At 40.4% G+C, this 13,000-nt stretch overlaps 1 protein-coding gene across 1 annotated transcript in view; it reads right to left on the reverse strand.

The window, feature by feature from the left end:
- Positions 1-2,610: 2,610 nt before the first annotated feature.
- KYNU (kynureninase) overlaps positions 2,611-13,000 on the reverse strand; it is a 41,014-nt gene continuing 30,624 nt past the window's right edge. Inside the window, exons 6-7 of the mRNA XM_044303103.1 lie at positions 9,023-9,253; positions 2,611-2,960 (exon numbers count right to left, since the gene is read on the reverse strand). Coding sequence (XP_044159038.1) covers positions 2,814-2,960; positions 9,023-9,253 — 378 coding nt within the window. The 3' untranslated portion in view covers positions 2,611-2,813. The remainder of the gene's footprint in view (positions 2,961-9,022; positions 9,254-13,000) is intronic.

The raw sequence follows: 13,000 nt of genomic DNA on the forward strand, positions 1-13,000 counted from the left end.
CTCTTATAACATGGTTAAATGGGAAAATAATAGTATTCTTAATACAGAATGCATAGTACAATAGGGCTGGAGGGGTTAAAAAAATATATATAATTAACTCACCTCATTCACTTGATCGCGCAGCCGGCCTCGTCTTCTTCTTTCAGGACCTGCAAAAGGACCTTTGATGACGTTATTGCGCTCACCACGTGGTGAGCGGGGTGACGTCAGCGCAGATCATGCTGAATGACGGATCCGTCTTGCATTTTTGTGCACTCAGTTTTGTTCAGTTACGTTTTGTCCAAATTGACAATGAATGGGGTCAAAACGGAAGAATTTTTTCCAGTATTGAGACCCTATGATGGATCTCAATACCGGAAAATGGTAATGCTAGTTTGAAAGTAGCCCTAGCAGCCTGAGGCTTGTGAAGGTGGACCACCATGAGTGCGCCTCCTTTATGGGTAATGAAGTGGCACCCTATGACTTTTTCAGTGTTTTGAGAGCCATTTTTAACAGATCCGGTTTTCTGTTTTAGTAGTGTTTCTGGTTCCGTTCCGTTTTTCCGTATGGCATATACAGTATACAGTAATTACATAGAAAGAAAATGGGCTAGGCATAAAATTTAATTAGATGGTTCTGCAAAAACAGAACGGATACGGAAGACCTACTGTGTACATTCCGTATGTGTTCTGTTTTTTTTTTTTGCGGACCCATTGACTTGAGCCACGGAATGTGATTTGCGGGCAATAATAGGACATGTTCTATCTTTGAACGGAACGGAAAAATGGAAATATGGAAACGGAATGCATACGGAGTACATTCTGTATTTTTTTTTTGCGGAACTATTGAAATGAATGGTTCCGTATATGGACCGTGTACGGAACTAAAAAAACGGCCCGTATATGGAATGCAAAAACGTTCATGTGAACGAGACCTAATTCAGAGCACATTATTGCAGGAGGTATAACAGGAGAGGACTATAACTCCCAGCATGTCTAAGCCATTATTATTTAATATCAGAGCACATTACAGGCGGACGTATAAGAGGATGAGACTATGACTCCCAGCATGTCCAACCTGTTATTCTGTAATATCAGAGTACATTACAAGAGGAGGTATAAAAGAAGACTACAACTCCCAGCATGTCCAAGCAGTTATGTAATATGAGAGTACATTATTAGAGGAGGTATACAACTCCCAGCATATCCAGGGTGTTGTAATGTACCCCGATATTATATAATAATGGCCTGGACATACTGTGAGTTGTAGTCCTCTCCTCTTATACCTCCTCTTGTAATGTACTCTGATATTACATAACAAGCTGGGAGTTGTAGTCCTCTCCTCATACCTCTTGTAATGTACTCTGATATTACATAACAGGACAGAGGTATAAGAGGAGAGGACTACAACTCCTAGCATTTCCCTGGCACCTAAATTGAAGCCATACTTCTTCACATGCATCACTGGTCTTCTTCATTACTTTACTGCACTGCTGAGCTCCGCCTCCTGTTCTGGTCACATGATGATTAGGTCATTGCAGGTCCTTCATCCCCTCTTCTCTGCTGAGCTCCGCCTCCTGCATCTGACATTATCGCAGGTCCTGTCAGCACTAGGGTAATGATTTCTCTTACATGTGAGGGAGGAGACCTTACACTGCATTGTAAAGTGCAGCTGTTCACCTGTTTGCTTCCTCGGACGTTCAGCTGAACAGTAGCACTAAAACAGGGGGCCCCCTAGACAATAGGGGCCCTGGGTAATTTCCAAGCTTGCCCCCTCCTAATGCCGATCTGATCAGCGATGAATGTGGCATCTGAGGGGTTCAATGACGGGGGCTGCACAATTACCGCTCCCTGCCATTGTATCAGCTACCTACAGAATAATGTGCTTTGTGACGAAGTAATTCGGCACGAAACAAATTGTTTTGTAAAACTCAGATCTTCAAGCAAGATGGCGGCCCATCGCAAGCAAATGAATCGGGTAAGTATGATTCTTTATTTATTTTTTATTTATTTTTTTATTATTATTTTTTTTTAGTTTTACACAATGTTAGGCCTCATGCACAAGACCATTGCTCTGGTCCGCATCAGAGCCGCAGTTTTTGCGGCTCGGGTGCGGACCCTTTCACTTCAATGGGGCCGCAAAAGATGCGGACAGCACTCCGTGTGCTGTCCGCATCCATTGCTCTGTTACGTGGCCCCGCTAAAAAATATATGTCCTATTCTTGTCCGTTTTGCAGACAAGGCATTTCTACAATGGGCCACCTGTTCCATTCCGCAAATTGCAGAAGGCACACGGGCGGCTTCCATGTTTTGCGGCTCCGCAATTTGCAATGAGGCCTAATGCACATCAGATGCCAATATCATGTTTGATTGTAGCATCTGAGGGGTACAGTGACGGGGGGCTGCACAAATCACCGCTCCCTGTCATTGCACCCACTACTTACAAAGAAATGTGCTTCGTGACTAAGTAATTTGTCACAAAGTGAATTTTTTTGTAAAATTCGGCGAAGCAGCCAAATCGAATTTTCCAATACTTTTCTCATCTCTACACAGCACCTGCAAAATTAAGAGAGCCCATACAAGAGACACATATACGAATGTGATGGTAATTGTAAAAGTAATATAATAAGTGTGCAAATAAATATTTTTTATTTTTAGTGACAGAAACCCCAAAACATTATGCTTGTGTAAAAATTATATATATTATTATAGGAAATACATCCACAATAATAACTAGCTAATTCCTTTTAACATTTTCAATCATTTCATTTAATCCTTGAATCTATGAGTATGTAAAACGATGGACAGTCAGTGATTAGCTCCCGTCCTCCATCTTTACTCTTCTGTCCCATTTGTAGCTGGTGAGTTTCTAACAGAGGCCAAAGCTTCTCCCAAAATTTTAATGAACTTGAAGACATCATGGAAAGTATTGTAGAGAGGTACTGGTGCAATCCGTAGACCATTAGGCTCACGCAAATCACACTGCGAGAAAAAAAAACAATAATGTCTGGATTTTAGCGCCATCTTGAAGGGTCAAGTTGAATCTAAAAACTACTGTGATTGAGATCAAGGCTTTTCATGCTTTTAATTTTTTTTTTTTTTTTATATGTACAGTGAAGCGCAAAAGTTTTAGGCAGGTACAGAAAAAAATATGCAGAATAGAAGCGTTAATAGATTAGTTTAACACAATGCACAGTGAATGAACAAAAAAGAAATGTAAATCCAAATTAGTATTGATCATGAATATTCAAATTTTTATCGCGATTATAGGTACTTCGAAAATTTGCAAATATTTTGAATATAGTGATACTTTTTTTTTTTTTTTTTATCAGTACACATGATCCCTCCCTGCTTCTTGCTTGTGGGCCAATGAGAAGGCTGCAGTATATTTGACTTTAGGAGTAGTGTTGTTTGCGAATTTTCGTAATGCAAATTTTTCAACTATTAGACAAAGAAGATTATAGCACTATATTAGCTAAATTGCTATAACATCATTTTTTCGAATATTCGTAATATTCTAAAACAAGAATATATAGCAATATAGAGAATATTAAAAAAAAAAGAATATAGAGCAATTTAGCTAATATAGTGCTATAATCTTCTTTGTCTAATAGTTGTAATTTTTTCTCATCTGAAGTTCATATTGGAAAAAAAATTACAACTCAAAAAAAATAAGATTATAGCACTATATTAGCTAAATTGCTCTATATTCGTTTTTTCGAATATTCGAAAAAAACAAGTTATAGCAATATAGCGAATATTCGAAAAAAAAAATATGAATATAGAGCAATTTAGCTAATATAGTGCTATAATCATTTTTTTTTTGAGTTGTAATTTTTTTCCAATATGAACTTCAGATGAGAAAAAATTACAACTATTAGACAAAGAAGATTATAGCACTATATTAGCTAAATTGCTCTATATTAGTTTTTTTTCGAATATTTGCTATATTGCTATATATTCTTGTTTTAGAATATTATGAATATTCGAAAAAACAAAGTTATAGCAATTTAGCTAATATAGTGCTATAATCTTCTTTGCTATAATCTTCTTTGTCTAATAGTTGTAAGTTGGAAAATTCACATATTAAACGATCATTACCTTGCCGAGAAAAAAAATCATAGAATATTACGAATATTTAAATTTGCGAATATTTGACGAATATTCTACAAAATATTCGCAAATTCGAATATGACCCCCGCCGCTCATCACTTATCCAAATAATATTTAGTGTGACTGCTTTTTGTCTTCAAAGCAGCATCAGTTCTTCTAGGAACACTTGAACACAGATTTTTGAAGGAACTCAGCACGGAGGTTGTTCCAAACATCTTGGAGAACTAAACACAGATCTTATGTGGATGTAGACTTGCTCATCTCTCTGTCTCTTAGGCCTCATGCGCACAGCCTTTGCCCTGCCATGGCCGTATCGGGTCCGCAATATACTGATTTATAATGCTGTGTAATCCTAAAATCTGTTTCAGGCGAGTTTGTCCTGTGCGGAAATCACGCTTCGCTTGCGAGTGTGATTCTCTGTTATGGACACTGCTCATTTCGCAGGAGCACACGCCATTATACTGATGTATAGTTCTGTGTTTCTCTGCATGACCTGTACCCACTGAATTATCCTGACTGCATTATGTCAGTATAAGTTTGTAGAAGTAAGTTCATGCAGAGACACACAGCATCTTTGTGCGATTTCCGCACAGGACACGCTTGTCTGAACCAGGCCATAGAGTCCTGAAATCTATTGAATTAAACTGACAGCATTATTTCAGTGTAATTCAGTAGAATTCAGGACTCTAAGGCCCCTTTCACACGGACGTCACGGGTGAGGACCGGATGCGATGCAGGTGCGTCACGGGAAAATCGTGTGAGTAGGCACGCAACTTCAGTCAGTCGGTTTTGACTGTGATTGTGATCCGTTGTTCAGTTTTTTCTGCGCGAGTGCAATGCGTTTTGCACGTGCGTGAGAAGAAACTGAATGAGGTACCCAGACCCGAACCCGGACTTCTTCACTGTAGTTCGGGTTTGGGTTTGGTGCTCTGTAGATTTTATTATTTACTATTATAACATGGTTATAATGGAAAATAAAGCATTCTGTATTAAAGAATGCTAAAGTATAATATCAATTGAGGGTAAAAAAATTATAAAAACATAACTCACCTCATCCACTTGATCGCGCAGCCGGGATCCTCTTCTTTGTTTTTCTTGAAGGACCTGCCAAAGGACCTTCGCTGACATCATCGTGCTCACCATGTGGTGAGCGCCGTGACATCAGCGCAGGTCCTGATGAATGAAGATAGAAGGACCTGGTTATAATAGAAAATAATATAGTAAATGGGGTCCTGGGTCATACATCCCTCGTCTCCTTAGCAACCATGCGTGAAAATCGCAACGCATCTGCACTTGCTTGCGGATGCAATGTGATTTTCACGCAGCCCCATTCATTTCTAAGGGGCCTGCGTTGCGTATAAAACACAGAATATAGAACATGCTGCGATTTTCACGCAGCGCACAAGTGATGCGTGAAAAACATCGCTCATGTATACAGCCCCATTGAAATTAATGAGTCAGGATTCAGTACGGGTGCAATGCGTTCACCTCACGCATTGCACCCGCGTGGAATACTCGCCCTTGTGAAAGGGGCCTAAGGGTTACACAGCATTATAAATCAGTATAAGGGCTTGTTCACACGACCGTGCCATGTTTTGCAGTCCGCAAATTGCAAAACAGACAAGAATAGGACATGACTTATAATTGCCAGGCCACGGATCGGAGCAACGGATGCTGACAGCACACCGAGTGCTGTCCGCATCTTTTGTAGCGCCATTGGAGTGAATGGGTCCGAACACGAAGGGAAAATAATAGCATACAGAATGCTTACTAAATAGGGCTGGAGGGGTTAAAAAAATAAATAAATAATTGAACTAACCTCATCCACTTGTTCGCACAGCCCGGCTTCTCTTCTGTCTTCTTCTTTGATGATCTGTGAGGAAAAGGACCTGTGGTGATGTCACTGCGCTCATTACATGGACCATGTGATGAGCGCAGTGAAGTCACCACAGGTCCTTTTTCTCAAAGAAGAAGAAAGGAGAGAAGCCGGGCTGCGCGAACAAGTGGATGAGGTGAGTTCAATTATTTTTTATTTTATTTTTTTAACCCCTCCATCCCTATTTTACTAAACATTCTGTATTAAGAATGCTATTATTTTCCCTTATAACCATGTTATAAGGGAAAATAATAAAGTCTACAGAACACCAAACCCAAACCCGAACTTCTGTGAGGAAGTCCAGGTTCGGGTCTGGGTAACAAACATGCCGATTTTTCTCACGCGTGTGCAAAACACATTAAAACGCTTTGCACTCGCGGGGAAAAATTCTGCATGTTCCCGCAAACGCACCCGCTTTTTTTCCCGCAACGCTCGTGTGAACCCAGCCTTAGTATTCACTTTAGTGAATACTAATGAAGCTAATGTTAGATATGGGTTGGGGAGGAGCCCTCTTCTAGCACATAGAGGGAGATTTATCAAACTGGTGTAAAAGAAGACTGGCTTAGTTGCCCATAGGAACCAATCAGATTCCACCTTTCATTTTTCAGAGCTCCTTGGGAAAATGAAAGGTGGAATCTGATTGGTTGCTATGGGCAACTAAGCCAAGTTACCTTTACACCATTTTCCCCAAATCTCTGCATAGACTTTTATGAAAGAAATGCATAGGTCATTAGGATTTTAACAGACTTTCTGTACGGCAGGCAGAAGAGTGACCATTATTCTACAGACCTGCTGTGTTGGAAGAGCTGAATTTTCTGAACTTAAAAAGCTATTTTCCTCACAGGCATAACACTAAATCAATAGTACATTACTGAAATGAAGGAAAACAAATTGTGCCATTTGCAATCACTGTAAATAATTGCACAGCTTGTTATAATTAGAGGGATATGAAATACTGTTTTGTGACATTCCATACTGAGTATGTTACAAAAACATTAATGGTTTTGCTTTGTTATCGTGTTTTTTTGTAACAATAATTTTGTCATTTTTACCATAGAAGAAAACAGCTGGAAAGTAAAAGTTCTATTTTTCAGCCATAACTTTTACTATAAAGATCATTTTATAGGTCTCAGTGAGATCAGAACCCCAGGAATTGGGGTTACTAAATATTAAAAAAAAAAAAAACTTATTTGGCATCCCTGTAATTATAATAACCTGTACAAAAAAAGTTAACACATTATTTATGGCGAATGGTAAACAGCATAGATAAAAATGGTGGTGGTGGGCACACAGTTTGCCTGTATGGAGCCCTGAAATTCCTAGCCGATAACCCTACCATAAGGGCTCATGCACAGGACCGAATGCATTTTGTGGTTGCATCCATTTTTTTGTGTGGATCCATTGTAACAATGCCTGTCCTTGTCCACTAAACGGACAAGAATAGGACATGTTCTATTTTGTTTGTGGAAAGGAATAGGGTTGAGCGAACCCAAACTGCAAAGTTCGGGTTCGTACCGAACTTTGCAAGTTCAGGTGCCCGGACCCAAACCCTGACTTTTTCACTGAAGTTCAGGTTCGGGTTCGGTGTTCGGGTGATTTTATTATTTTCCATTATAACATGTTTGTAACGGAAAATAATAGCATTCTTAAGACAGAAAAAATATAAATAATGAAAAACAACTCACCTCATCCACTTGATCGCGCAGCCGGTATCCTCTTCTTTCTGCAGAACCTGCAAAAGGACCTGCAATGACATCACCGCGCTCACCACGTGGTGACGTCATCGCAGATCCTGCTGAATGAAGATTATCTTTAATGGGGTCCGGGGTTTGGGGTCAAGTTCGGGTCCCGAACCCGAAGTTTGACCTGAAGTTCGGCCAAACTCGGTGAACCTGAACTTCACCAGGTTCGCTCATGCCTAGAAAGGACATGCGGACATACAGACACAGAATGCACACAGAGTCATTTCCGTTTCTTTTCAAGCCCCATAAATGGTTCCGTATACGGACCTGTAAAAAAATGGAACTGAAATGGAAGAAAAACACATTCCTAACCATGAGCCCTTAATAGAACAGTCCTATGGGACATGTTTTATTTTTTTGCGGGACTGACATAAGGACATACAGAAATGGAATGCACACAGTAACTTCTGTGTTTTTTGTGGACTCTTTGAAATGAATGATTCCGCATATGGTCCGCCAAAAAAATGGAACAGACACGGAAAGAAGATACGTTCGTGTGCATGAGACACAGTGCAAGCTCCAGGAGAATGAGCAGATTACCGCCCTCAGACATAGACGTGATGTCATCGGGATAGAGAACCAACATAGTAAAAAATGTCACATGATGAAAATGGAGTTCAGAAAAACAGGGCATTACAGATCAACAATTCCTGTCAATTCATGCAAAAAAAATAAAAAATTGCAAAGCCGGAATACCTTTTATTGCCAAATGACAGCCTCATTTACTATTTACTATTATACAATACATCGGTCTGTACCCAGCTCTCCTGCCACCACATGCTCTACATCCTCTTGGAAATTTTTATTTTTTTATCTATGGACACTTTTGTATATTAACTCTGTTCATTGCAGCTGCCATAAAGCAAACTCGCCCTTTATCACTTTCTATACAGACAATGCAAGAAAGTTGTGTTTGCAACGTGGCCTGGCAGGGTTTCAAAGTGAAAATGCAAATAATTCTAGCAAAAAAAAAAAAAAAGGAAAACATAATTTTTGGTTCTGCTGACTGAAATTTAATAAAAATGAAAATAAATTACTTTTAGATACATTATGCATTCCCTTTAGGGACTGCCATATTTACAAATATACAAATATTCACAAAAATATATATAAATTACCTTGAAAATGAAAAATTCAGACAAAGCAATGACATCTAAGAGGCGCTGGAAGTCAACCTTCATAAAGTGGAATGTCTGGCAAACTTTGTAATATCTTAATGTGATTACCGGGTCAAGTGCAATTTTATATAATAAAGCGCTTATTGACATTATTAATTTGCAAACACGTCTATAACAAAGGACAATATCACGTACCGCGACGCCTCTCTTTTCAAGTTCTTTGTAAACAGCTTTTATAGGCAGAGAAAAAGCCAGGGAGAGCTGACATCCCCTGTCTTCAAAGTGAGAGGGCGTGATTATTTTTGCATAAGGTTTCTTGGGTTCAGCCATGTTTTCACTGTAATAATGTTTAATTAAGTACTCCAAATAGCCAGTCAGTAAAATTGACTTTTTCCGTAAGGCCTTCATGCTGGTTTGATTGAAAACCTGTGAAGACAAAAATGAGATGTTTAAAATGCAAATTGGTAAACAGAATAATCACTTAGAAGCGCTCCATCCGCAGCTTATGGACGCCAAACTAATAATGTCATAGCGCATTACAAACTAATGTAATGTAATGTGAAATACAACAGTCCAGGTCCGAACAAAAATAAAATGTCCTGCTCACAGTAATAATACCATCTTTAATAATTCCAATTATTAGAAAGGTAGCAGAGCCGAGTTTGTCCTTTGGCTCAATATATTACTATGTGTTATCCATGGCTTTATATAGGACTACAATTAAATTAAATGACTAAATGAGTTAGGCTACATGCACACGAACATATTTTGTTTCCGTGTCTGTCCCGTTTTTTTTGTGGACCCAATAATTTCTGTTTTGCAGACAAGGATAGGCATATACAATGGATCCGCAAAAAAAAAAAACGGACGTTATCCATTTTTTATTGCAGATCCGGTCGTGTGCATGTAGCCTAAGGCCTCATGCACACGACCGTTCAATTTTTTGCGGTCCGCAAACCGTGAATCCGCAAAAAACGGAAGCTGCCCGTGTGCCTTCCGCAATTGTAGAAGAATAGGACATGTTCTATTTTTTTTTTTTGCTGGGCCACGGAATGGAGCAACGGATGCGGACAGCACACTGAGTGCTGCCCGCATCTTTTGCGGCCCCATTGAAGTGAATGGGTCCACACCCGAGCCGCAAAAACTGCGACTCGGATGCGGACCCAAACAATGGTCGTGTGCATGAAGCCTAAGTCAAAGCTATATTCTGGTTATTTAATGATATCCCTTTTCCACAGGATAGGGGATAACTATTAGATTGGTGAGGGTCTGACCTTCAGGACCCCAATAATCGCATGAACGGGAGCCTTGTTTGCCATGTTGACCCGCGAAATGAATGGAGCGGCGCATCAGGTATGCACACTCTTGCATTGTTCATCTCTGTAAATAGCAAAGTACTTGTACTTGACGCTGTCTTGAATAGTTACACCATATCCTATCTTGCAGAAATCACTTGTCAGCAGTCATCTCCTCATCATGACCACAGGCAGGATTACAATGAAAGGTAACACCTATATACAGATAACCACCATTCACAATAGGTGATGGTGAAAGCTGACCCTCCTCCCCTTCCTTGCATAATGAGCTCTGCACAGGTCACAAGCATGCCCAAAACACTCTCCCATAGAGGTCATCTCCAGACTACAGGTTCCTATGGTTCATGCGTAAAGCACGTCTCTGAATTCTGTTAACAGAAAGTCAGGAAAGATGGTGACCCCCACCCTAATCATGTACAGAAAACAGTATAAAAAAAAAAGAAATAAAAACAGATTAACAAAACAGTATGAGGGAGATTTATCAAGACTGGCGCCTTCTGCACCGGCCTTGATAACCCTTGAGTTTTAGTATACAGATGTAGCAGGGGTAACACTCACACTCTTAACTAAAATTTCTTAACTCATCGCGTTATTTTGAAACAAAAGCCATTGAAAAGTAATTGCTTATTAATGCATTTAGGGCTCTTTCACACCTGCGTTCTTTTCTTCCGGCATAGAGTTCCGTCGTCGGGGCTCTATGCCGGAAGAATCCTGATCAGTATTATCCCAATGCATTCTGAATGGAGAGAAATCCGTTCAGGATGCATCAGGATGTCTTCAGTTCAGGACCAGAAAGTTTTTTGGCCGGAGAAAATACTGCAGCATGCTGCGCTTTTTGCTCCGGCCAAAAATCCTGAACACTTGCCGCAAGGCCGGATCCGGGATTACTGCCCATTGAAAGGCATTAATCCGGCTCCGGCCTTAAGCTAAATGTCATTTTGGACGCATTACCGGATCCGACGTTTAGCTTTTTATGAATGGTTACCATGGCTGCCGGGACGCTAAAGTCCTGGCAGCCATGGTAAAGTGTAGTGGGGAGCGGGGGAGCAGTATACTTACCGTCCGTGCGGCTCCCCGGGCGCTCCAGAGTGACGTCAGGGTGCCCCACGTGCATGGATGACGTGATCACATGGCACGTCATCCATGCGCATGGGGCGCTCTGACGTCACTTCTGGAGCGCCCCGGGAGCCGTGCGGACTGTAAGTATACCGCTCCCCGCTACTACTATGGCAGCCAGGACTTTAATAGCGTCCTGGCTGCCATAGTAACACTGAACGCATTTTGAAGACTGATCAGTCTTCAAATGCTTTCAGTTCACTTGCGGTGTTACGGATCCGGCGGGCACTTCCTGCAACGGAAGTGCACGCCGGATCCTAACAACGCAAGTGTGAAAGAGCCCTTAGTTGCATTTAGTTTAGATAACATGTCTCATAAAGCATGTGTGTTAACCCTGCTACATCCGTATGCCGACTCATTGTAGATAAAGTTGTTTTCAATCAAAAGGTAGATTCTTAATCTAAATATTTACACACAAAGTAATCCCTGTAAGTACAGTAAGTAGACTATGACCATAGGATAGATTTCACCTAGAAAAACAGGCCACCGAGCCCGTCCTGAATTCTTGAGTATTTATTCTCTCAGCATTAAAGCACCGTAGATCCATTCTCTTGATTGCACCGGGAGCTGGGACTTCACTAGTAACGGTTAGATCCATTTTGCTGAGGTTCTACAGCAGCAATTAGCATTTGGAAAGCCTAAGTCACCGTGCCAAAAAGGGTAAAATCAGCCATAAAAAGGAGAATCACTGAGCTCTCGACTCATTGCCGGAGACTCCCTGCAGTGGATTTAATGGCATAGACACATAGCAGCTACGCGGTGACATAAGTTCATAAATGAAAAACCCTGTAGTCGCACATTGATGAACTAAAACAAAAAACAAAAAGAGATGGGAAAATATGATTTTTATAGAGTCTTTACAGTGAGGTACTTTGGGCAAATGAGCCCCTGGAGTGAAATCTTCTATCTGTACTCGGATTCCCAGGTCAAATTTGCCTAATTTAGCAGCGAAAATTCAAGCAAAAAGCTTTCAGGATTTGGCTTAACAGCTTCTGTTGTTACAGATGAAGCATTAAGTTACGATGTAGAAAATGATACAAACAATCAGCGTTCAGGAACGTAATAAATGGCTCCGCTCTGAAAGCGTCTAAGCTCTTGGAATACGGGAAGTTCATTTGTTTGACTCGTGTCCTTGAAATGTCTATTGTGCCTCCGCCGGGACGTCCGTCTTAGAAATCACTGTGCAATTTCACGTGGGACAATCATAACGACTTTTCTATTTGTTGTAGAAGAATAGTTAAAGAATAGACTGCAGGTAAAATAATACTGTATCTATGTCAAAATTTGGGAGGGGGAATTAATACAGACGCAAAGTAACCCTTAAATGTTGCCTATTGCAACCAACCAGATCCTTCAGTTTCCATCTGCATTAGTTTTCACAAATGGGTTCCGATGTTCATTCGTTTTGCTATAATTAATATGGACTCGTCAATCGGTCTATTGCCATCTGTTGACCACAGATGATATTGCAGGAGTCATGGTTCATTTCTATGGAACTAGCAGGACGTTTTTGCAACAATTTTATTATAATTGTTAATATTATTTATGATTATGCAAAGTTGCCAGGACTTATAGCCTATGAGACCTGCTTCACCTGTCCACCTCTACGATTGATAGCTTTACCTGTATAGAGGCTTACAGAGGAGAAGACATCAATCAAATCATAAAAAGGTATATATGCCAAACTCCTATGCTACCCTCTGATCAGGAAGCTTCGGTGACTAGACAGATCTGTTTTAAA

This window comes from Bufo gargarizans, chromosome 8, assembly GCF_014858855.1.
Source record: "Bufo gargarizans isolate SCDJY-AF-19 chromosome 8, ASM1485885v1, whole genome shotgun sequence".
Taxonomy (NCBI): Eukaryota; Metazoa; Chordata; class Amphibia; order Anura; family Bufonidae; genus Bufo; species Bufo gargarizans.